This window comes from Poecilia reticulata, linkage group LG7 (genome assembly GCF_000633615.1).
Source record: "Poecilia reticulata strain Guanapo linkage group LG7, Guppy_female_1.0+MT, whole genome shotgun sequence".
NCBI classification, from domain to species: Eukaryota; Metazoa; Chordata; class Actinopteri; order Cyprinodontiformes; family Poeciliidae; genus Poecilia; species Poecilia reticulata.
The window spans coordinates 27675005-27700015 of NC_024337.1; the positions used below are offsets into that span (position 1 = coordinate 27675005).

General features: G+C 39.7%; 1 protein-coding gene across 4 annotated transcripts in view; it reads right to left on the reverse strand.

Moving 5' to 3' along the window:
* wnk3 (WNK lysine deficient protein kinase 3) overlaps positions 1 to 25011 on the reverse strand; it is a 40853-nt gene that overhangs the window by 5472 nt on the left and 10370 nt on the right. The window contains exons 3-21 of one of the 4 annotated variants that reach the window (XM_008413605.2): positions 15800 to 15972; positions 14874 to 15094; positions 14266 to 14423; positions 14053 to 14141; positions 13753 to 13972; positions 13229 to 13556; positions 12244 to 12362; positions 11958 to 12158; positions 8130 to 11438; positions 7482 to 7525; positions 7151 to 7280; positions 6365 to 6481; positions 6176 to 6277; positions 6043 to 6088; positions 5787 to 5939; positions 3773 to 5697; positions 3362 to 3608; positions 516 to 601; positions 105 to 442 (exon numbers count right to left, since the gene is read on the reverse strand). In XM_008413605.2, the coding sequence (XP_008411827.2) occupies positions 105 to 442; positions 516 to 601; positions 3362 to 3608; positions 3773 to 5697; positions 5787 to 5939; positions 6043 to 6088; positions 6176 to 6277; positions 6365 to 6481; positions 7151 to 7280; positions 7482 to 7525; positions 8130 to 11438; positions 11958 to 12158; positions 12244 to 12362; positions 13229 to 13556; positions 13753 to 13972; positions 14053 to 14141; positions 14266 to 14423; positions 14874 to 15094; positions 15800 to 15972 (8006 nt within the window). Of the gene's footprint in view, positions 1 to 104; positions 443 to 515; positions 602 to 3361; positions 3609 to 3772; positions 5698 to 5786; positions 5943 to 6042; positions 6089 to 6175; positions 6278 to 6364; positions 6482 to 7150; positions 7281 to 7481; positions 7526 to 8129; positions 11439 to 11957; positions 12159 to 12243; positions 12363 to 13228; positions 13557 to 13752; positions 13973 to 14052; positions 14142 to 14265; positions 14424 to 14873; positions 15095 to 15799; positions 15973 to 25011 lie in introns of all 4 variants that reach the window. The other 3 variants (XM_008413606.2, XM_017305797.1, XM_008413609.2) reach the window with 3 other exon arrangements.

Sequence of the window (25011 nt, forward strand, 5' to 3'; positions counted from 1 at the left end):
AACAGGTGATGATATTAAGACAAAAACATGCTCATCTATTTGATACTGAGTAAAGATAAACTAATAATAAAAAAAATTAACAGGTTGATCTGTTATTGGTTTACTTTTCTCTGAGCTTCTGAAGTTCTCTTCTAAGCCCTTCATCTTCCAGCTCACTCTCATCATCATCGTCAGTGCTGCCAAGTGGAGAGTGGCTGTGTCCAAAACCGCGAGAAGGGTGGCCCTTCAATGGGGTGATCTTGCAGTCTTCTTTATCCCATTCTTTTGCCTGAGTTTTCCTCCTGTCGCGTCCCAAATCACGAGACACTGGTGAGCTGTCAGTTTGTCTGTCTTCTTTTTTCGTCACGGTCTGCGTCACAGAGAAACGTCCCACTTTCCTATGAGTGCTACTTTGACCCGAAGGCAGATCCTTTGGAGGGGAGGTCTGGGGAACTGGATTCACCTAATAACCAAAAGAGATATTAGTTCAGATAAAAAAAAACGTAGAAGCTAAAGTTGAGATGCACGACTCCTACCTGAAATCGACCTTTGCACAGCTGAGGTGAGCTTAATGGTGTCTCCTTCTTGTCATCTTCAAGTGCCTCACTGCACAAATATCCCTCTGATAAAAAAAAAAATGGGGAAAATAAAAACAAAAAAGGACAGGGAGACACAAAGACAAGGACACAGAATCACAAATCAAAAGTGATGAATATAACAAATCAATGTAAAAAAAAAAATAAAAAAAAATAATGACACACAAACACACACATAGATGAGAAACATGAACAAAGTTGAGTTATCAACTTGCCAACATTGTAGATTTTCATCTTGTAAAGTCAGTATGTGTTGTGTATCGTATTTAAGAAGCTATGAACATTAACCTGAAAAACAAAAATGCAGCTTTTGTAGACATTTAAGAAAACTGTTGCTAATGTGAAATGCTGTGTACCCAACAAGCCCTCAGTTTCATGTTTGTTCTCTCTTTAAAATCACAAAAAGTGCAACATCCCATTTAAGATCTGGGCTCAGATAAAGAGTGCCTTGCAAAAGTATTCCGACTTTTTCAGATTCTGTCACAACAAAAACAAACTTCTGTCTATTTTGTTGGCATTTACTGTGATAAATTAACATAAATAAGTGAATAAAATTGTAAAATTGAAGTAATATGACAAGTAAAAAAAAAAAAAACTTTTTACGAATAAATATAAAAAATGTCTTCCAGCCTTGCACATTAAGAGACAAAAATGTTCCTGCCAATTTGGTAGCTTGATTAGCTCTTTTTTGTTGACAGACCCCATCAACTCTGATGGGGTCTGTCAACAAAAACCTTCCCACAGAATGATGCTGCCACCATTTTTTTTAAAACAGTGGGTTTCTTATTCTAGTGTTAGTCTATTCCAATAAAATACAAAGAAGATTGTAAAAAAGTATTAATATTTTTGCCAGGCACTGTAGATAGTAAATGTGTTGGGTACTTAAGTTAGCATTACAGCAAAGTGTAGACATGGATAACCATCACAATATTTAAATTAAACATTAAAAGAGTTACAAACACAAACAAGCAAAAAAAAAAATAAAAAATTAAAATAAACAAAATGCTGAAGTTTGTTACAAGTGTTACTTACAGATAACGGTCCATTATTAGTCACTGGTGTGGAACATAACAAAGGTGCTCATGCATGTGCTCTTGTAGGAGAGGTTCTAAGCTACTACTAAACAAGTAACATATAAAAACAGAAACATGCAAGATGGATGGAGCATGTTAACAAAATGATGGAACTTTGATATGTGGAAACCCTACCATTACAATCCCTGCAGTAACAGTGAGGCCTACACATTCTATGTATATTCCATAAATAAATACTGTGTACAACTCTGCACATCTCTTAAAACCAGGAAGCCTGTATTTTATCCTATTATTGATTTTTTTAAATAGTTTAAAAAAAAAAAACAATAAAAAGCTGATTCTGAAAAATATCAGTGTTAACATTTACTTGGTCCACTGTTCTGGCTCCTGGTTTCTTGATCTCAGAATGATATTTATTTAATGTAAGATAGGTCTGGATGCTGGTAGGTCAGTTTAGCATCATATTGTCTGTATTACACAGCTAAGCTAATGTAATTAGTCTATAGAAGCTCATTTTAGATTTTCTAGCATTGCTTGCATTATATTGCAGTTCTGCATAGGGGATTGTAACCATGATCGATTTCAAACCATTTCCTGCATAAAAAGTTCACTTTGGTTTACATGAAGCTTTAACTATGCAAGACACTGAAGTTGAGGCAATAACTAAAATCTGGATACTTGTCTTTGATACACATTAATAGTCTTTCACTACTTAAAGTAATCAGTAAGATGTTCAACAATATATCTATATAATTCGGAATGGAATTTTTCAAATTTCATAAAGATTTCTGCAAACCGCATATGTAATAGCTATATATATAAGATTATTTTATACAAAATTCCAAATATGTCATGGTATTAAAGGACAAAATATTGCAATAGTTGTATCCTAAATTACAGTCTCACTTATCCCATAAACAAAGTGCACATTGATTCTAAATAGAAGCTCATCACATATTAAGTGACTTGCAAAAGTAGTCACACTGTTTAATTGAAATTTTGCTAAGTAGCTCAATATTACTTAGCAAAGAAAAAGGATGTAAGGTTTTTTTTAAAAAACTCATTACAAAAACTAAAAGTATTGTGCAATTTTGCTTTAGGTCCCTAAGTTGACATTCAAGATTTTATTAAGTCTGGAAGTCTTTTGGAGGATGTTTCCACCAGCTTTCCAACTTTTCTGAGTAAGGTAAGCTTAGCTGTTTTGTGTCTTATCTGTGTAATGACATGATGCGCTGTCTATTCTGAGTCAGAAGGTGAGGTGGATGCTGGTAGTGCCCGGCTTGGGGTATTGAAGCAGAGTGTCATATGAAAAGACACGTCCTGGGAACAAGTCACAGCTGGGCTTAGCTCCAGAGCTCATCTGGACTTGGAGAGCATCAGATGTCTGATGTCAACCTCCTCCTAAAACCATCTCTACACTCCACTGTTCTTTCCTCAGAGTGCCTCATGGAAAAAGAAAGATTTTTAAGAAAATGAAATATAGAGTGAAAAAAATCGGAACATAAAAAATGCAAACAATAAAGTATGCAGTGATGTCAACACGTAAATTACATGGGAACTATATACGAAAGAAGGGAATTGACAAATTTACCTTTACACATAAACATGTTACCATAAATTTTTATTAATTCTTTAAGGTTAAGAATTTTTTTTTTGCCAAGTTAAAATTAGTACTAGACGTTAGATCTAGTTCCATGCCCCAACACCCCATTCTCCCTTGTCGTGCTCTCTCGCTCCCTAAAAGGACGCTACCTTGTGGGACTCTGGGCTTCTTGAACAAGCTGGCGGAGTGGCGCAGTTTGCATGCCCAGTTTTTGAATTTTCGAGTCCAGGATTTCTTGCTAACCGGATTTCTGATACTAGGACATGTCAGGTTTAGGCCAAAATATCCACCTCCTGCATTGTGCTGCTGCTGTCCATGCTGAAGGGAGATCGGTTGCTGACTGAAAGGCCATGATGAATCTCCGACGGCACTGGTGTCAGAGTGTGGGTGTACAGCCTAGAACAGTTAGGACAATTAAGACTGGCAGCATGAATGGGAGACGTAAAAGATGGAGAGATACTTAAACATTTACAAGTAATCACAGACATTTAAAGAGGAGTTACATTTACACTGTGAACTGTAAACAGCTAATTCAAATATTATTTTCAGTATTTACTTACAGGTACAGTTGGTTCTCCTGATACAAGTAAGTGCTGGGATCCAGCAGTACCATCCTTACTGGGAGCACGGAAAGAAATGGGCTTGGTGGATGAGGCCGAAGCAGAGGGGACTGAGGGGATGGGTTGCTGCTCAACAGGTTCAGACAGAACAAGGTTTCCAACTTCTGATAAAGCTTCATATTCCCCTCTACCTCTCTCTGGATCAGGAGAGGTAGAAGAGGAACGGGGAGTGGTGGAGGAGGTAGTTGAGGATGGGGTGTGGGGGGAGGTGTCTGAGGAAGTGGCCGGTGAGCGAAAAGACAAACGTTGGAGTGACTGGGGCTCAGACGACTCATCGCCTCCCACTGACATAGACGCAGCTGATGTAGGAATAGAGGCAGCTCCAGGTAGCATTCCCCCACTGCTATACTCCTGATACAATAAGTTCCTCAGCTTTTCATCCAAAGTCTTAATACGGTTATCAACGAATTCAATTTTCGGGGGACCTTCACTGTCTGACTCAGCCACGGAGGACGGCTGACCAGGGGATGGTGTCATTGTTAGGGAAAGGCTGGGTAGGTGGGGTTCAGCCGAGGCGAGGTGGAGCGGAGGCAAAGAGGAATCAGATGAAGGGTGAAGCGGGGCAGAAAAGCTGCCTGTGTCCTCCGTCTCTCCTGTAGAGACCTCTGATTCAGACATCTGTAAAGAGGACTGCGTCTGACTTGCAAACTGCAGCTGCTTCTGAGATGAATCTGTGGTTTTAGTCCCGTCGTGTTGCTGCTCAGAGGGTTGAAGCAGTGTCTGTGGCTGCACAGGCTCAGCAGGCACTTGGCTCGGTTGTGAAATCTGATGTTGTGGTAAAGGGGTAACATTTAGCTGTGCCTGCTGTTGGAGAAACTGTTGACTTGTGGATGTGGGCAACATTTGACCTTGAGCTGCTACACTTACGAAGAGTTGGTGCTGTTGTTGCTGCAGCTGAGGTTGCAACATTTGCTTTTGCTGCATCATCTGTTGCAAGACCACCTGTTGATGCTGTGGCTCCTGCTGCTGGGAGACTATAAGAGCCTGAGGTGTCAGAACTTGTTGTGGTAGCTGCTGAAACAGAGACTCCTGAATCATTTGTCCAGCATATTGCAACGGTTGCTGCTGTGGTGGCTGGGTTTGCTGCAATGGTTGCAGAATCTGTAGTGACTGTGCAGATGGTTGAAGCAACTCTCTTTGAATTGACTGAGGCAACACCAATGTCTCAGGAAGTTGTTGTTGAACAGCTGTATGCCTTTGCAGCAGTTGTGGTTCCTGCAGCAGTGGCTGCTCTTGCTGCAGCAAACTTTGATCTGGGTTTTCATGGCACTGCGATAGCTGTTGTTTTGGTGTTAACTGCTGTATCTGTTGTTCAAGCTGCAATGCTAACAGCTGTGACTGTGTTGTTGCTTGTTGCTGTGATGCAGGCTGTAGCTGCAGCTGTGATTGCAGTGGCACTGTGGTGGCCATTTGGGAAAATGTCTGCTGCTCCTCAATGGGAAGCTGACTCACTGCAGCCACAGGAGTGGAATGAAAAGAGGTTGAAGACTTCTCGACTGCTGATAGCCTTGATGCATCTTCTAAACTCTGACCTAGAGTGGAGCAAACACTGGTGACTGCAGGGATTAGGTTACCGGAAACTATGGTGTTGGTTGGGGAAGACATAAGAGCAGGAGTGGCATTCAAAGTGGGGATATTAGCAGGGGTTGGTTTTGCTGTAGTTGAAAGAGAACTGGGAATCTGGTCAACTGAAGGGGTAGTGACCAGAGCAGAGGCTTGTCCAGAGATGGTTTCAAAAGCCACAGTGTCAGCTACAGAGGCTGAGCCAGTGACAGCAGAGGCTGGAGATGAGGCAGAGGAGAGGGTGTTGTGGGGCGAAGAAACCTTTTCAATAAAGGATTCAAGAGTCTGGGATGCATATTTTTCTAAAGTAAATGGAAGACACACAGTTAGTTTTTGCTATTCTCTCAGTCGTATTAATAAGCCACAACATTAACACCTAATTTGGTCTTACCTTCATCCTTTTGAGGAGACTGTGGGATTTTAGTCTCAGCAGTTGGTGGTGGTGTGACTGCACCCTGGCTAGACAGGGAGTCTCTGTGACGAATGGTCTGGTTGATAAAGAAGCGCCAGCGTCCCACTGGGGATGACTGGGGGACTGACTCCACTACTAAACCATAAGGATAGTTTATTAGTCGGAAAATTATTATTTTTTCTCTCTTATTTTGTCAATTAGGAAGTAAAGAAAATAAATAAACTAAAACACTTACCAGAGGTGGAAGGAGTGCTCACTTGCAACTGGTCAGTTGATCCAGTCTGGTAGAGAAAACAGAGTCAAATTTGTTATCATTCATTTAACAGGCAAACAGCAGTGGCCAAATTGTTGGTTCTACATAAACATACCTGTGTATGTGTCTGAAGAAATTCTTGGGCTTTCTTCACAATCGATTTAAGCTCCTCCACAAATTTCCCTTTCTCTAAATCTAGGACAAAGTCTTCCTCTACCTAAAATATACAACCAGACAGCAGTTATGAAACTGTGAATGAAGTTAAGTATGAGTATTAACATTATCAAAACATTAGAAGCTTTACCATGTAATCTGCAATATCTTCAGGAGCATCTCCTTCAATATCAAATTTGAATGTCACCATTTTGTTACTATGAGTCTCTAATTGACACTCTACCAAATTGTCTCCTTTCCCAGACACCTGTGGATGTTATAAAAGACAATTATTAATATACCAGTTAATCAAGAACTTTACTTTCTTATAGACGTTTTTGTTTTATTGTCACACTTCATTGTTTACGATCGACAAGCAAATTTTAATGTTGGACAATATTGAACTGAATTTTTTGCGCAAGATATCAAATGTTACCCAAGACTTTCGGACTTTTTAAATCTTCATTTTGTTTGCTTTTTGATATGGTCATTGGTGAACCTGGCGGTGCAAATTTTTGAAATACATAGCCTGAACATTCTCCTTCAGAATTTTATGCTCGACAGCAGAAGTCATGGTTCCATTACTTATAGCATCACTTATAGCAATTCAGTCAAGTCATGAAGCAACAAAGCAGCCCCAGACCACCATATTATCATGATGGTCTGGGGCTGCTTTGACTATGTTTTTTCTTCTGTCAAATGAAACAGAAATTAAGTTTTTTCTTGTTAAGCCACAGGAAATTTCCCCAAAAGTCTTGGGGATTAAGATGTTCTTTGTTCTTTAAGGATTAAGATGAAAGGGACTTTTATCTCTGGAATGTTTTTTGACTTCGGACTGTTTTATGCTAAAAAATGTATTTTTATCTGAAACACTGACATGTGACCAAAAATTGGTAATGGTAATTAATGTCATGAACATGTTGTTTAGGTCTTTCACCTGGAGCATGCTCAATTGAAACTGATGTGAACCTTTCTCAGGTTTCTGAGAGGAAGCCTTTTTCTGAGATTTTGACTTCTCAGATTTTCCATTTCCCAAATTGTGCTGAATGTCTTCTCCATTCACAGACCTGTGGTCAACAGATGGGATGTTAAATATCAAATATCAAATAATGAAGCCTTTTTTTCCACATACATGTAAGACAAAGATAAGCCAGATTGAAAAAGAAGAAATATTAAAAAGTCAATGCTGATTATAGTATTTTAAAAAGGAAGCATTAAAAGGATAAACATATGTTTAGCTGAAAACTTTATTTTATGAGAAAACATACCCTGTTGAAGAATGACATTCTGCACTTGCCAGGTATGGCCCATCCTGCAGAGTATTCATAGACACACAATGCATAAGAAAAAACAATACACAGACAAATATCACCATACACCATATCATTACGATATATGTTGAAAATCAAGCAATATTTGGAGTATGAGTAATATGATATTGTATTGAACCTCTTGAACCTCAAGAGAAAATCCAATTTATGACGCTGTAAACAATGAAACCTCAGATTAGGATATTGGGCTAATGTTGTGTCATGGAGCAAATTAATTTTTAAAAGCTAGTTTTAGTCAACTTTAAAGGACTAGGCTTAAAACTAGGTGAAAATAATAGCAGAGACCTAACATCTTTCCATAGACTCTCTCACAAACAGATTTCACTAAAACATATCGAAAGAACAATATTAAGACTAGTATATTCATGTCAGGCATCCTGCAACAAATTACATCCCCATACAGCATCCCCACAATAGTGTAATAACAAGTCTGACCTGCTACACTTTGTTTCCCAGGAATCAAAATATGTTAGTATAAATTGAAGAGGTAAAATCAATGACTGTTTTAAATACTGCATTTAGTAAAAAGCTTTAATCATTTGATAAGCATGTCAGTAAATTATTTCTGTTTCATATTTCATGTACCTGAGCGATGCCCAGCAGGGAAATGTCACAGTCTTGCAGCAAGGCTTGGGAGGGTTGGGGAGCATTAGAGTCAAGCAATCGTTGTGCAGAGGCAGGCTGAGGAGAGGTAGGTACAAAGCCGGCCTGCCCTGGTAAAGGTACTTGGGCTAGTTGCGAAGATGTAGAAAGCTCTGCAGCAGGGACAGGTTGTTGGGGTAGTGCAGATGGTAGTGTTATGGAGGGACATGAAGGGCTCAGGGGCAGTTGTTGCGCATCAGACATAGCTTTAAGCAAAAAAGATTCTTCAGAATCTGGTGTCTTGTGGTCTGTCTGAGTGTGAGAGTGAGTCTGTGTTTGAACCAGTGTCTGTGTTTCAGAGTGTGTCTGGGCCTGAATGCAGGTTTGTGTATGTGTGTGGGCTGGAAGAAGCTGCTTGGCATGATGCTGTGGAGATGAAGGGGTCCCTGTCACTAAGTGACTATACAGAGGGAGAGTCTTAGTGGGTGACTGAGGCACGGAAACATTACTGGGTCCTGACTGTGCAGAGCACTGTATCAACACATGTGAAGGGCACTGAACAGGAAGCTGACTTTTGTCAAGTGTTGTCAAGGTTTGTTGACAAGGAAGAGATGGCTGCTGGTTGAGAGTTTGGATGGGCTGTGCTGGTAACTGAAGCGGTGTGGTAGAATTTCCTGGGGGTTGATGGACTGGAGAGAGATTTTGGTTTTGTTGCTGAGGCTGCTCAGCAGGCTGAGGCATAAATGGCTTGGAGGTGGGCTGAATGATGGGAGAGTCTGCAGAGCTTCCAATTAACGCTTGGTGGACTGCAGCAACTGGACATAGTGCTGCTTGTCCTGGACCTATTCCTTGTCCAGTTTGCATTGGAGGAGGAGCAACATGAACCCCAACAGGGTCAGCCGATTGAGCGAGACTCTCGGTTGTTGTTACAGCACTCTCAGCCGAGCCCGGAGACAGAATCATCTGCTGATACTGCATTACTGGTTGCTGATGCACCTGCTGATGTTGTGAAGCACGAGTCATGTTGTGCTGCGCAGATGGTATGTCTTGGTGGGGAGGTTGTGAGGCAAAATGTGGGGTCATTAGGCCAGGGTGAGAAAGCAGCTGACAAGGCGGTTGGCCTTGAGTTTCTTGCTGGAGTTTGGGCTGGATGGGACTCTTCATTAGAGCACCTTGCTGAACGTAAGTCTCATGTTGTACTGGACTTGGAAGAGAAGCAACTTCAGCTGAAAGTTGAGCAGTGGTTTGGTTTTGTTGGCCCATCGTCTGAATATTGATGTTTGGGACTTTGCCATGTGCAGGCTGGAGCTGCAGAATAGTTGTATGTTGAGGCTGAGTCTGGATAAATGACTGAGCAGTTACCTGAGCCTGAGTAGGAGTTACAAGTCCAGGATAACTAGCCTGTAAGGGAATTTGCTGTGCCTGCAAGACTTGTGTTTGTCCTTGGATCACAGCTGTTGGGGCAGGTACACTGACGACAGTTGTAGCTTGAGAGGCTTGGGGCACAGACTGGACTAAAAAGTGGGCTGGAATCTGGTTCTGGGGGTGAAATGGACTTTGTCTTTGCTGTCCTAAGAAAACAGGAGCTGTCTGGACAGGAATGGAGGTAGTCTGTATGGTCACTGGGACATGTACTTGAGAGATTATGTCAGTTTGGTCTTGTAGTCCTTCAATGGTCACTGGAACACCAACTGTTCGATGGGTTTCTGTGGAGGTGTGGTGCTTAGGCTGAGCAACAAAAGCTTGCTGCTGCTGTTGCTCCATAGTGTCTTGCTTAGCTGACTGCTGCGCAGACTGAAGAGTGGTAAGTTGGGGGTTACACATCGGTTGCACGTTAGCAGATTGTGGCGGAATCTGCAGCTCACTGCTGCTTTGAGGTACAGGCAGAGGTTCTTGTTTGTCAGTTTGATGCAGATGTTGAATGATGGCAGCTTGTTGCTCCTGCTGTTTCTCTTGATTTTGATGCTTCATTTGAGCCTGCTGCTGTAAAAATTCAGCACTTTGTTTGTCTGAGGGGAGATTTTGAAGTTGTTTTTCAAGCTGCTGTTGCAACAGAGCTTGCTGCTGAAGATGCTCCAAGTTTTGTTCAAGCTGTACTTGTTGCAGTTCTTGCTGTTGCAGCTGAGCTGCCTGTTGTAACTGGGACTGTTTTAAAATTAACTGCTTTTGCAAGTGTTGCTGGATTAATGCTTGTTGCTGTTCTATCTGTTGGAATATGGTTTGCTGTTGTACTTGTTCACATTTCTGCTGTGTTTGCTGAGGTTGTTGCTGCAGTGTAGTATTTTGCTGCTGTTGTCCACTTTGTTCTTGTGTTTCTGCTTCTGTTTGAGTTATTCCTTCCTGCTGCTGCCCTGTTTGCTGATATAACTGTTGTATCTGCTGTTGTGAAGGTATCTGTGGTTGTTGTTGCACTTGTGCTTGTGTTGGTTGTTCTTGATGCAGAATACTTTGCTGTTGCTGTTCATATTTCTGATATAGAGAAGCTTGCTGCTGATCCATGATTTGTTTGTGTTGAAGTGCTTTCTGTTGTTGCAGCTGCGTCTGGTGCTCCTGTTGTTGAAGCAGAGTCATTTGTTGCTGCTGATCCAGCGTCTGGACATACAATGGGTGTCGTTCAAGGAGCAATAGGTGTTGTTGCTGAAGTAGCTGTTGCTGCTGTTGTAAAAGAGATTGCTGTTGCTGAAGCTGTTGCTGTAGTTGTGATTGTCTGACTGTCTGTTCGCATGTTTCTCCTGCTGGTTGCAGTTTATAAGCCTGAAGTTGTTCCCCTGGCCGAGGCACTGACAGAGCTTGAGGCTCCATGCTTGCTTGTGTGGTCCTCACTTGCTGATGAGGACTTGACTGGACATTTTGGACAGGTTGCTGTACAAAAATCTCCTGCTCTGGCTCGCGGTGATGCTTTTGGATAGTTGCAGCTGGAAGGCTATGATGCTGCTTTTCTGGAGGCAGCTGAATTGCATTAATCTGTTGATGTTCAATTGATGTGGGTTGTTGTGGTTGCTGCTGATTGGTGGAGGTCTGGGAAACCATGTCTGACTGTGGTGTAATAATGCACTGCTGTGGAATAACAAAACACTGTGTTTGCTGGGGAGTGGAGTGGGGAATAATGTCAGTCTGCTGCCTGGGAGAAGCGGGTAGCTGAGTGTGGAGCATAGCGATCCCTGCAATTCCAGCAGGGTCACTGACAGATATAGATGTGGGGAAAACACCAACGGGAGCTTGGGGAGAAATGGGAAGTATGTTTGACTGTGAGGGAGCCACGGATCCATGAGCAGTAACCGGTTGGAATGCATCTGATGGAAATGTTTGTGACTACTCAGCGATAATGAAAGAACAAGGATTTGAGTTGAATGCAGCAAAGGGTGAGGGGAGAAAGCAGTACAAAAACTAGATTAGGAATAAGCTTTGACAAGGAAAATAAACAAACACACTTAACTTCAGAGAACCGTGCTTCCCACAGTATTTTATACTTGTGAGTAGTCACAAGGAACTTGGATCATAAACTGAAATTGCACTTTGGGAAGTAAAGGATTTGCTGACTGCTGCACAGAGTTTAAAGACGCAATTTTTAATCACAAGGATGTAAATTTGCTGAATTTCTAGCATCTCCCTATTACTGACATCCTGTGGGAAGCACTGTTTATTGTCGTAAAAGATTGCCAATCTCAGAGCTATGATTCCATTAGGGTTGTTATTTAATATTTAATAGCTATTCAAAAAGAACCCATCTGAATGGAGCAGTGTGATCATTTTACATACATTAGCAGGAATGTTAAGATTACGTCCCTTTGTGAATATTGATTTTATTTATAGATATATTATCTTTTTCACCTGAAGATATTGTTGCGGTACACTCGGAGATACCTGTGGAACAACAGGACTGGGTTGAAGAAATGTCTGGCCAAGAGATTCCCCTTCAGTCTTGGGAGTGCACACGTTAGACATACTAACGCCCTGAACAAGAGGCATATTTGGAACACTCCCAGTCTCGTCAGTGCAGAGAATTTGAGTTTCAGCCGATGCACCAGTGATCTGTGTCACAAGAATATGTGTAAGGACCGATTGTTTCAGAGCAGGTTTCTATTATTGTTGTTAGTAGGATTAAATATAGACCTACAGATAGCAATGGTTGAGGAGTTATCTGGGAGTGGGAATAAGTTTCCCCCTGCAGAGAGAGTGCCAAGCTCTGTCCACTTGCATATGACTCACAGCTGGCAGACCCAACACTTTCAATTTCTGAGTAAAAAAATAAATGTTCAACAAAGCCATAAAACTCACACATTACATTTAGAAATTTGACAACAGATGCAGTGCCTTGCAGAAGAATTTATACTCTGAAGTTTTTCAGATTTAGTCACTTTCATCCACAAAACTCAGTGGAAGTGGAAGGAAAAGGACATATAGTTTTCAAGGCTTTTTACAAATAAAATGATAAAATGGTAGAAATCTGGTATGCAGATGGATTTGGTACCTGAAATATGTTTGCACCACCCTTTGCAATCATCTTTTACCAACTCTGTCTCAACTCTACAGCATGACGGTGCAATTATGACATTTCACTGTGGGAATGGAGTACTCAGGATGAAGTGAAGCATTATTTTCCTGCCACAGACAGTGTTTTTCATATTGGCTATTCATTTTTGTCTCATCTGACCAGAGAACCCCTACATGGATTTTGGGAAACTGCAACTTCTTGTGCTTTTCTGTTTTTGATAAAAGCCAAATGTTTGGAAAGTTTGATAAAAGTCAAATATTTGGAAAGTTGTCTTATCAACAGATTCTCTCACTTGAGCTAGAGCACTTCCAGGGTTTTCAGGGTTTTCTTGATTTCTCCTTTAGATGGACAGACATGTCCTGGTAGATTTTTAGCTGTGCCATACTTTTCCTATTTTCAGATGATAGATTAAATAGTACAATGTACTATGATGTCCAAACCTTGGGACATCATAGCCTAACTCTACCTTAAAATTCTTCACAACTTTATCTCTCACAGTCTGCTGTGTTCCTGTTTTGGTTCCAATGTCATAAAAAGTCAAAAAAACTTTAAGTGTATGAATACTTTACCAATGCACTGTAGGAAGCAAGTTTTTGATCAACTCTACCTGGCAAGCTAAGGGTTGTTGCACCGAGGATATGCTGTTGCATGACATGCTGGTCAACTTCAGGCAGCTCCTCAGACTCCTGAACCACTCCTCCAGCTCCACTTTCACCACCTCCTGTTTGTCCAGCTGCCCCAACCATTAGTGAGGATGGGCATGAAGGGTAAGAAAAAACATAAGAGGTGACGGTAGAATCCCTTCTGTCATCAAAGCCTTGATGAGTAAGCTGCTGCTGCCGACGCTCTCTTGACTTTTTGATCAGATTCACTCGATCACGGATGGATTTTCCCACCACCTTCGCATCGCTCTCATGAAAGAAGCCTGACTTCACCTTTGAAAAGTGAGTGGGGAAGACAAAAAGACAAGAAGTGATCTTTGCAGGTAGATTTAGCCTTCAGGTAAGTAGTAACTAGATTAGCCAAGTGCTATTATTTTTGGAGAACTATACAAGTTTTGTAGCATCAAGTTGTGGTTAAACTCTTTTCAGCCCATTAGATCATCACTTATAAATTGTTTACACATCTCACCATTTCCAAAGCTACTTCCTCAGCAATGTCATTCTCCAGGTCATAGGTGAACTCAATGGCCTCATTGTCCTTGTGTTTCCCCTTCAACTTCTTTGGGTCTTCTACCCAAATTCGGAGAGCCAGGCAATCCTGGGCGCCGTTGTCCTCTTCTGCCAGCTCCACTCTTACTCCTGTATCCTCTGCAAAGAACGCATGATTCAGGAGGTCTCTGATAGAGAGTCTGTCAAGGAGGAAATAGAAAGAGTGTGATCAATGAATGCACATAAGAGACTACAGATATCAAAACAAAAACCTCCTTACCTCTGGCTTTTGTTCTGACGAATGCAGCCTTCAATGATTTCCTTGATTTCTGGGTCATTGACTTTATCAAAGCTGGCTGGTTTTATACCCTGAAGAAACATGAATGTTAATAAAATGATTTTCTTTTGTGCTTAAATGTTAGTTAACATTTTTATAAACAAAATATTTGTCATCAAGTGATCAGGACAGCAAATTTCCATTAAAGGCACTTACACTTGTGACTTTGCGATAGATCTGAGCAGCATTTTGGCATTCAGAATAGGGGTATTCTGAAGTAGCCATCTCCAGCATACACATCCCAAAGGCATAGACGTCCACTGATTCATCATAGTGCTCCTCATACATCTCTGGAGCCATGAATTCTGGGGTTCCTGTTAAAGCAAGAAAGCAGCTCTAAATCAAAAACAGGCCACAAAGACAAATACAAGATACAATCAATCAGTGATCTCAAACTGAGACCACCAATTGATCTCAGTTTGTCCTGCCGGTTACTTCTCCAACACACTTGAATCAAATTGGTGAATTACCTCTCCAGCATCTCAACAAGTTTTCTAGAGGCCTGATAATGAGCTTTTTATTCTATTAAGGTATTTTGAAACAAGGACTCATCTATAATTTGCAGGGCAGAGGCTCTTTCAGACAAGAGTTGGAGATATCTGCTATAAAAGCAATAAGGCTGCATAATCCTATTTTTAAAATAAAAATAATAGTTGTAATAAATTTATCACATGCCATTACAGTCCTGTAGCATCTTAGTCTGACTTTACCACATTACCTGTCAGTAGTCATAATGTTATGCCTGGTCAGCTTATACATCTTACCTATGACACTTTTTGCAAAGGAGGTCCTCATAAGAGTGGCCAGTCCCAGGTCACCTATCTTAACTGACCCTGTGGGGCCTGTTATGAAAATGTTGTCACACTTGAGGTCCCGGTGCACAATCGGTGGAGTCCTGGTGTGGAGGAAGTGAAGGCCCTTCAGGATTTGTCTGCACCAACTTCTCAGGACTTTGGGTTTCATCACCTTGAAGCGCTTAAGGTAGCTGTGCACACAGAATACATGCTGTCACCCAAAAGACCAAAGTGATCGACAGCCAAGACTGGGAACACGAAGGTCAAAACAATGCAAATACCGCTGAAGTTGTATTTGTTTTCCTTAATATTTATGTTTTTGTCATAACTATTGGGACACTTACTAAAAAAAAAATCCATAAACATTGAAACCACATTACTCTTAAATATTATTGTGATTACCAGATTTGCTGTCATTACAAAAACATCTAAAAGTTGTCTTTTAACAAAGATGATAACCCAAGAGACAATAATAATGTTTTATAAGTGCAATAACTTCTTGAGCTTTTGTGTCTGTTTTATGAGTTCAATAGCTCTGTGGATATTAGTCCATCAGTCTTGCTTAACAGATGCAATACACAGGAATATCAAGTTCGCTAAAGGTGTTCCACATGGTCACTTTTGGTGCCAGTCTGGTCTTCACCTGTTCTGTCATGTTGTGTGTAAGCTGTGTGTGTTTTATCATTTACAATGCTTTGTATTTGCATTTTGTGGTTTGACTCCTGTTACATATTGACATCAACCTGCCAAGGAAGAAGCAAACAGTAATGAGCCTTATGCTATAATCTGGCATAATTTAATTTCCTGGCCTACAGGAGTTTTTTACTAATAGAAACGGGCCCCGTTTAAATACATAAATCTGAACCTTAAGAACTGAAAGGTGATTTTGTACTAACGTTTTAAGTGTTCCTGATGTCATTAGCTCAGTGACCAGTACAATGCACTTCTTTCCACGCAGCACAGATTCCCAGGAATCATAAAAGCGGACTATGTTGGGGTGTTGAAGACCCTTCAACATCTCTGCCTCCTCCTTGAAGCGTTGCTGCTCCGCCTTGGTCAGCTTACGGTCCTGCAGTAAAAAGGTACATGCAGACATAAAAGGTCTGAATAGTCACATGAGCTGCTTATTTACAGGACTGCAGTTCAAAAACACTAAGTAGACCGCTCCATTGATTTTCTTCCGTCATAAAAGGTTACTTAAAAACAATCCATTCATAAATTTAAAACATCACAAGGCTACTTGAAGTTTTCTACTAAGTGTACAATAAATCCTGACGCCACTAGATGGTGCTAGCAATATACAAATGCAATCAACCTTAGGCAACACCCAAGCTGTAGCTTTAAAAACACATTTATGCTGCAGCTGCACCACATTGCCAATATGGCACAAAGAACCAGTGCTGCAGAAATCCATTTCGCAGTCATGCAACATTCTAGAAAACAGAGGTAGCCACTGACAAATCTCACGTTAAACACAAGCGACTACTTAGTGAACATATTTTTTTTCTAATAATCATTTTATTGTTACATAATCCATCTGAGCTTGAATCTTTTCTTTACCTCATTGTTTGTGCTGTTGTTAACAAGGAGCAATACAGAGAGAAAGAACCAATAAAATCCTTGCAAACAAAAAATGCTTTTTTCAAAACTGTGATATGTGATTATGATGATGCAAGAAAAACATATAATTACAATCCAGTTATTCACAGTGGAAGAAATTCTGGATGTCTCCTTTAAGCTGGTACATATTTTTAAACTCTGTATGGACTAATATTATGTTCTATGTGAGCAAGCAAACTATACAAGTCTGTATAGTCCGTTATTTTTCCTGCTGAGTTACTATTTAAGACCACTAAAATATAGGGTCAGCATGTGATTAATTTATACTTTTAAACAAGTACATATTGAAAAATAAAAGCAGGAAATCTTTACAACAACACAATGGGACTAACTTTAAAGTAAGAAACTCTGATGGCAGCTATTGTCCTGTCACATTCAAACCAGCCATAAATAGAAGTCGTCATAACACTGGCTTTCCACTGATCAATTTCAATGATGCCGAGCTGTTAGCTTTAAACAAAACCGATCAGTGAGATAGCACCCTGCAGGTAATTTCGGGCAAATGTGCAAAAAAACATAGAATAATCATGTATTACAATCTTTGATAGCTATACCTATCCATATTTTTTAGTTCTCATCATTGCAGCCCCTGCACCTTTTGTGTTTGGATTTGTTCCTTCCCTCCCTGTGCACTGGTTCAGTGTCCTTTTCTGGAAATCCTACTGGGGAAGACAGTCTCTCATCCCTCCCCTTTTAACACAGAACTACAGTGTAATGGAAAAAATGCTTGGCACGTTGTATAACCATTATGTCTAACATCAAGTCACGCTTCTTCAACACCAACTATATTGTGGAGCAAACTAAAAAAAAAACTGAAAAAAAAAAATGCACAAGTACAATAGCTCACAAATGGCATCAAATAGTATTCATAACTCTTTCTGACTTTGTGTCACTGTAGCCACAAACCTGAATGAATTTCATCATTTCCTGTCACAGACCAGCACAAAGTATCGTCTACGTCTCCTTGCATATTATATTGCAAAAACAGTATACACGTGCGTAATTTAATCTCCGTGTAAATACAGCCGTTTGTTTGAGGCCATTAGTGAACAAACAGCATCATGTGGATCAAGGGGCAACAGACAGGTCCGGGAGAACGTTGTTGTTTAAAGTACAGTTAGGTTACAAAACAATATCCCAAGCTGAGACATCTTACAGAGCACCTTTAAATCTATTGTGAAAATGTAGAGTTTGACATAACAGTAAATCTAGCAAAACATGCCAATGAGACTATTAATTAGAAAACATTTAAGCTGCCCATAGTCATTCTAAAGAAACAGAAGAGATCCACAGCAATTTAAATGAAGGAAGCCATTTATTAATATAATTTTCTTAATCTGTCCATCTCACAAGCAGAATCAAATTTAATACGTTTGAATGCTTTTAGAAGACACTGCACATCACTATCTGGTGTTCCCTGAAGACTCACTTTTGCATGTTCATACCTTTCCCAAAAGGTTTTCTCTTTTTTAATTGATTTGTACAGCATGTTATCTGTGTAAAACCCTTCCAGCTCAAATGCAAAAAAGAGTGCGTTAAGAGAACAAAGCGTGCTTGATTTTGATAGGAAGTTTTGCCTCTTGTTGCCTCGGTCCTCTGTCTCACTCCTCATATGGAGCATCGCTCTCCCTCTCTGTGTAGCACAGAGTCAGACAAGGTAACCTGGTTGTGTGTCTCTGTCTACAGCCTCCTCAGCGTCTACTGCGTCTCGTTGAGTGTCACATCAGACAGCTTTGGGGTCAGCAAAGGTCACAATGAGTTCATTTAGTGTCTTCATGAATCTATTTAGTTGCGTCTAGACAGATTCACACGCTGCACAAACCAATTCACAGATGCACACACACACACTGCTTCAGAAAAACTGAGGTTTCACTTTATGCAAGCCTCTTTATTTATTAACATGACAAAACAGAGCCGTATCTTTAAAAGAGAGTGTGTTTGTTTACACTCATAATGGTTATGAACACATTTTCAGGTATTAATGGTGAATTTTAACAGCACCTTTTTTGATGCACCATACAGTTAATTTGAAAAACATTATTTGGCTTCACAAGCTTGGATTTATTGAAATTTTTCTCTTATTCTAAGGGGATCAAACGTGAATGAATACACCCAACCTAAATTTGAATAAATGCATTTTGCAAGCTGCTGCCATAAGCAGGATGTTCGTAATTCTTTGTGGTTATTTGACCATTCCTTTTATCAAAAAAAAAAAAAAAAAAAAAAGGTAGCGCTCATTTTAACTGGCTGGGTTCCTGGCATGGAGCCTGCTTTTAATCATAAAGCATACATTTTCAATCGGATTGAGGTCAGGGCTTTGGGGAGGCAATTAAGGAAGCTTAATGTTAGCCTTTCAAAACTAATTTCGATGTGTGTTTGAATTTTTGTTCAGTGGGAACAACCAAGTGTGTTGTTTATACCGTCTGACCACCTTCTCTCAGATTTTCAGAATTCTAACCCAAACCTGGATGCTTTTGTTGGAAGATAAACCTTTTATTTTGCAACCCTCTTAAGGTATATTGTCAAGACCAGATATATGGAGAATGCAAGAGATGTTTTCTGAGTAAGAGCACAATTGCCAGTTCACAGAAATTCATGCAGCCCAGTCAGTGTTGCTTCACTATTTTTCTGTATTGTCACTGTTTCTGTATTTTCATTTTCATGTGTGTCATCACTGCACCATGATAAATATGAAAGGTTGTGAAAATTTGTTTGTGCTCCTCTCTTGACAGATTATACAAACAACATGTTTGTCCTTTGTAACATTTCTGGTAAATAATGCAAATGAGCAAATGATGAGAAAATTCTGCTGGGACAGCAAAATGTTATTTTCTTAATCAAGCCAACTGTAATCAATTGAGAAATGTGTATAAAAGAGCCCTTAACAGCTGCCTTCCAACACAACCGTAATTTAGCTAAAATAATTACTCAGAAGTAAAATATGTGAGAAAAAAAGGCAGAAGTATCTGTTATGATTGTAAACATAGAAGGAGAGTGTTTGTTGTCTGCCTCCTGTGTGTGTTACAAAGGCTTAGTGAGATTCAGCTGGTGTATTTTCAACCATGTATGTCTTGGGTATATGTATGTGCAGAGGAAGATGCATCTTAATCAGACTTTATTTGTGGAAGACTATGCTCCAAGCAGTCCCGTCTGTTTTTCTTCTGAATATAGTAATCTAAAAAGCTACTTTCTGTGGCTCAATTTGCAGTTTACAGGTGGGCGCTTAGACGTAATGCTGCATATAAGCAGAGAAAATATTTAACACAAGACATTTTCAAAAGTATAATACTAAAAGAATTAAGCTATGAACTCATGTCAACTCTACAAGACAATTGTGTCAAACGCCTCCATGCCGGTGTAGTGAGAACGCAGCTGTGGGTTTACAGATTGCTGCCACTGCTTATTTGTTGTGCATGAAGAAGAACTGTGACAACTTCCTTAACTCCTCTTATGGTCCTTTGACAGGGAACAAAACCTCAAAACAGCATCGAATGCCTTCAGAGGGCAATGAAAACACACAACTGTTGACATATTTTACATGTCATCAACCTAAGATGCATTTCACAACATAACGTTGCGAGAAATGTGCATCAGATTGAAAAATGTACACAAGCTAAAGTTGTGTGTAGTGTTATGATAGAATAAACTTTGGCTTACTGGAAGAACGAACTAACAACAAAGGTTTTTGAGCAGGTGTTTCTCTTATGGAACCGATAACGGAGGTTTCAGGGGAGGTGGCTTTCTTTTCCTGTCCACCGAAACTTCTTTGAACCGGGTTTGATTTAGGGACAGAGGTACAGAGGACAGAGGAATAATGTTGATAAGTTATTTTCAGGATCAGCTCTGACCGGTGGCTGGGAGATTAACATAAAAAAATCTTTTCAGATTTTGTTCAGTTTCATTAAGCAATAAAATAGAAAACCCTTTTTTTAGTCTGTAAATGCTTCTAACAGTTTTCCTTAGATTATGATTTACAATATTTGGCATGAGCTTGAGACTAATTATGTTGTAATACAGGGGTGCAAATTGGGGGCAATACAGAGTTCATATTGCCCCCAATTGCTAGAATTGCTAATTCTAGCAATTATTTCTGCTAGAAGTTCTGAAGGCAACAGGGTCCTACCTTGACATAGCTGAGTATACAAAGTGTGTCGTTTCTGCTTTCTTAAACTGTCATTATATAAGGTGGAACTACAGCTCATTACAGCTCATTTGCTGTAGTAATTAATATTCTGCTCATATTAATTGTAGTGTGCTACCACATATTTTTGGGTGGTGCTGTTGTTATTTTCATGACCAAAACAAATCTTGCAATTTCGTTGTTATATACGCTACAGCAAATCGTACAACTACAAATCATTACAGTAAGACTAAGACCAGACATCTGGCAGAGCAGAAGGTCAAGCTACAGGTTACAAACAAGTCTCATAAAACACCCATCTAAATGGACAGGATATGGCTTTTGGTGAATGTAAAGAGGCTCAGGTCATGAATACTAAAGCATGCGGGCCCTAAAACCTCTATTTTAGCAAACACTGTATCAGTGTCAGATATCAGGGAGATTACTTTCAGGATTGATGATAGTTTGGAGAAGTCACAGATGTATAACCAGGTTTTAGCTGAAAATTACTGTCAATAAAAGGGGTAATGTCAATCCTCAAGGTGATAGTTGTATATATATTTTTTTACATTAAGCTGGGTGACAACTGTATCTTGCAGTGTATGTGTTGCAATACAGCACACATGTAAGTGTGTGAGCGTTTCAAAATCCAAGGTGGTGGAGGACTGGGATTAAGTTACGGTAAGCTACAATAGCTCTGACTAACAAGATTGATTGCTCTGTAAGGGCTGGTCTGCATGCTGGATTAAAGATCTTCATTTGTTAACCAGCTTTACAAACTTCAACAATTATTTGCTCTAAGACACCCACAAGCCACTAAGAAAATTAAAGATATTAACTTCATGTTTAAAAATAGGTTCATACACTATTAATGGATATGAAGTTTTGCTGGCATCCTTCAAAAACACAACATCTCAGTTTAAAACCACAAGCCAGAAGTTCAGAAATAATTATTCTTATAACTCTTAAGGGAATAGTACTTCAGTTAAAATCTGATTGACAAGGCTCCTACTTTGTTGGTGGATTACCTTAAACATTAGTTAGGGCATTATAAGTACCTCGGACTTATTGATTCTAGAGAAGGCTGTGCAGTTAATGGTGTTTTTATGTGATTCATGCTGTATACAATGGCTAGCAATTGAATCTCGGTTGCAAACCAAGTAATAAAAGGCCTTCGTGGAAGAATACAGCCCCAGGGATCCTTGCCAATTGTCAGCGACCCGGATGAACTTACGTCTAGCCTGTTGCATTGGATCAATTCCAATATGGTCTGCTCAGTTCAGCAATAATCTATCCGAGTTAGCTTCTATTGTTGTTGGTCACATGGCAATATTGTATTTTATTTATTTTGCCTAACCCAGCTGTTGTTTAATCATCAAAGGAAACATGGCTTCTCAAGTCTTCCTTTGTCACGCCAAAATAAAGGATTCAAATATTATACACCCAGTGACGTAATGTAGCAAGCTCTTCCAAAGTGTGGAACTATATGTTGACTGAGCACAGACTGTGCCTTTCAGTGTCCCACCTGAGGCTAAAACTGAATTATCTGGCCCCAATGCGCTCTGCACAGCATGGCAGCATCATACTACGGGGGGCATTTTAATGACCCCCTTAAAAAGGAAGCTTGTCAGTGCTGATGGAATCACTCTATGTCAAGAGAAGCAATCGAAAACAAAATGTTTAAGCCATGATTTTAAGATTGTTTTATATTTTTTATGCTATTCATCATTTTTCTGCACCAATGTTATCCACAACTTTGTGTTGGTATATCAAACCCAATCAAACGTGGTTGTAAAGTGACAAAATGTGGAAACATTCAACGAGTGCGTATACTTCTGCAAGGGACTACAAATGCAGCAAATTCCCAAATATCTAAGTTGGCACCTGTTAAACTTCCGTCCTGATTGTTGCACTAGTGCTAAGCTTAGTTGGACCAGTCTGGGATGACTGGGTTGAACCAGTCTGGTTTCTGCCGCCCGAGTTATGCTGCCTGTGCAAGGTTTTTGTTCCAGCCTGACAGGCACCCACTGTAATTAACTCCCTGGATCACTCCGCATGCTCACTCAAACAGACAAAAAAAGTGAACGGGAGACAGAGGAAGGGAGGGGGGACACAGAAGGAGAAATGGACAGTGACAGGCAAACTAATTCAATAACTGTATGTCACTGATTTAGATGGCAAGAGCTCTCACACAGAAAGATATACATAGCAAATTGCATACAAACATACCCAAGAAACAGCAGGTGCAAATATATAGCTCTGCCCTTTAGGTGTGAAACTTCCTAGGGAAAGTGAAGTAACGAGAAAGCTTTTTCAAGCTGCTTTTGGACAGCTAATACCCTAGTTCCCTAAATTTATGGTCAAAGAGGAAGGGGGATTATTGTGCTACCAAGCTGAAGACTCAAAGGGAACTAACAGTATCAACTAATATGGGGTTAGTCCTGTAAAGGTTGTCTTTCATCCTATAACCCTAACAGCATCTAAACTGGAACCATTGCACAGACCGATCATAGTGCTGGGGCATTATGACAAATGTAGATTATGAATTTTGTTTTTGTCAGCAATTCAACATGTACTGTTTAATTAAAACATACAATGGTGTTGCTAGAGCAACTACGTCAACTTTTCTTTTCAAATTAGATTGTGATTGGCCAGAAAATATTTGATGGTGCATCTCTAGATTTTTATTATGAGGACAAGTTATTTGCTTGAGTCTTACAACACAGACCGTCTATATCTAAAATCACAGCCATGTATAACGTTGTTATTTATGAGCACTTTTGTCCACTTTAAAGCCTCTGTACATTAAAGCTGTTTACAGGCTTTGGCAGGGTAGACTGAAAAGGACAGATCATGTGTTCTGGGAAACTAGAATGTTGCATTGAATGTGAACTGGATCCATCTATAGGCGTGTGACTGTTTGTAATGTGTGTTTAAGCGTGCGCACAATGTGGACAGGGTCTCTCTGAATGTGATAACTTAGGCCTCACCACATGGCTGCTTTCTGGGAGGGATGCCATGGTAATCCCATGTTTGGCTCATCATCTCTCTGTCTTACTTTCACGCTCATTTGTCTACTCACCATCTCCTCTATGTTTTTCATACTCATATTTTACTTCTCCAGCTGTTGAGCTACAGGTAAAAATCTATGAATTATGCTTGGTATGATTTAATTCATGTTCTTGGTTTTGACCCTTGTGACCATGCAAGGACAAGTGGGTACAGATGAATGGATGATTGGATATATAGTTATATCTTTTTACGCATCCTGTTTGGCAACAAATTGCCACAAGCTACCAGCTCATACTGAACGTCATTCACAAGTTAAACCCAAAGGAATATTAATAAACACAGACGTTATTTACTGTTTAGTTGAAAGCATACAGTTATATTCAATAAATTAGAATAAGCAGTCCATTGAGGCTCGTTTGCTACTGGTCTGACGTAATATTTAAATCTTAAATGTTGTGTTTTCATTAACTGTAGGAGTAAAATCTTCAACATGAACAGAAATAAAACCTTTAAAAAAATCAGTGTGTGTAATTGATCTATATAATTTGCTTAACTTAGTTAACTTACTAATTTGAATAAAGGTACTTTTGAATGATATTCTAACTTATTGAGTATGGCAGTAATATAACATCTTTATAAGCTGAGCAGTTCTATATGACAGACAGGAGACATGGTGAAAGAGCAGAGGCTTGCTACTGACATGAAGCTGATTCAGTAGGTGTTAGAGTAATACCAGAAAAGGTGATACAGGGGCATGCCTGCTGCTTGTTAGTCCAATAGACAGACTCTGATCTTAAGGATTAGCCAAGGCTCTTGTTTTGGAATTAGCTCCCAACCAAACACATGACTGATTTTGCTCACAAAGCAAACAGTCAAGGCAAATGGCTTATCAGAACACTGCGTTCTTTTGTAAGGCTAAGATGAAAAGTCCATCTCCCACCACATGTTTAATTCATGTCTTTTGCCTTACTTGGCATTAATTATGGGAATAACAAAATATTGTAATATAAACTGCACTTCATTATTTTCTCCCACTACAAAGTTTGTGCATGACAAACAGTTTCATTCACAAACTACGATACCCTCAGTAGGTTAAAACATGCTACCTAAAACGTTTTCGCAATTTGAAAACCATAAACATTATTGTACTAAACTGAGATTTTATGTGATGGACCAACAAAAATTACTGCATAGTTTGATGTGAGAACAAAAAATGAAACTTCCCCCAAAATTCTAATTGTTAAAACTCTGAAATGTATGGGGTGCCTCCTTCACGGTGATACTTTCTATCATAAATTCTTGCCTTCAGAAATAACCTCATTAGAAGGAAAATTATTTTTGAGTGCTTTAATTGCA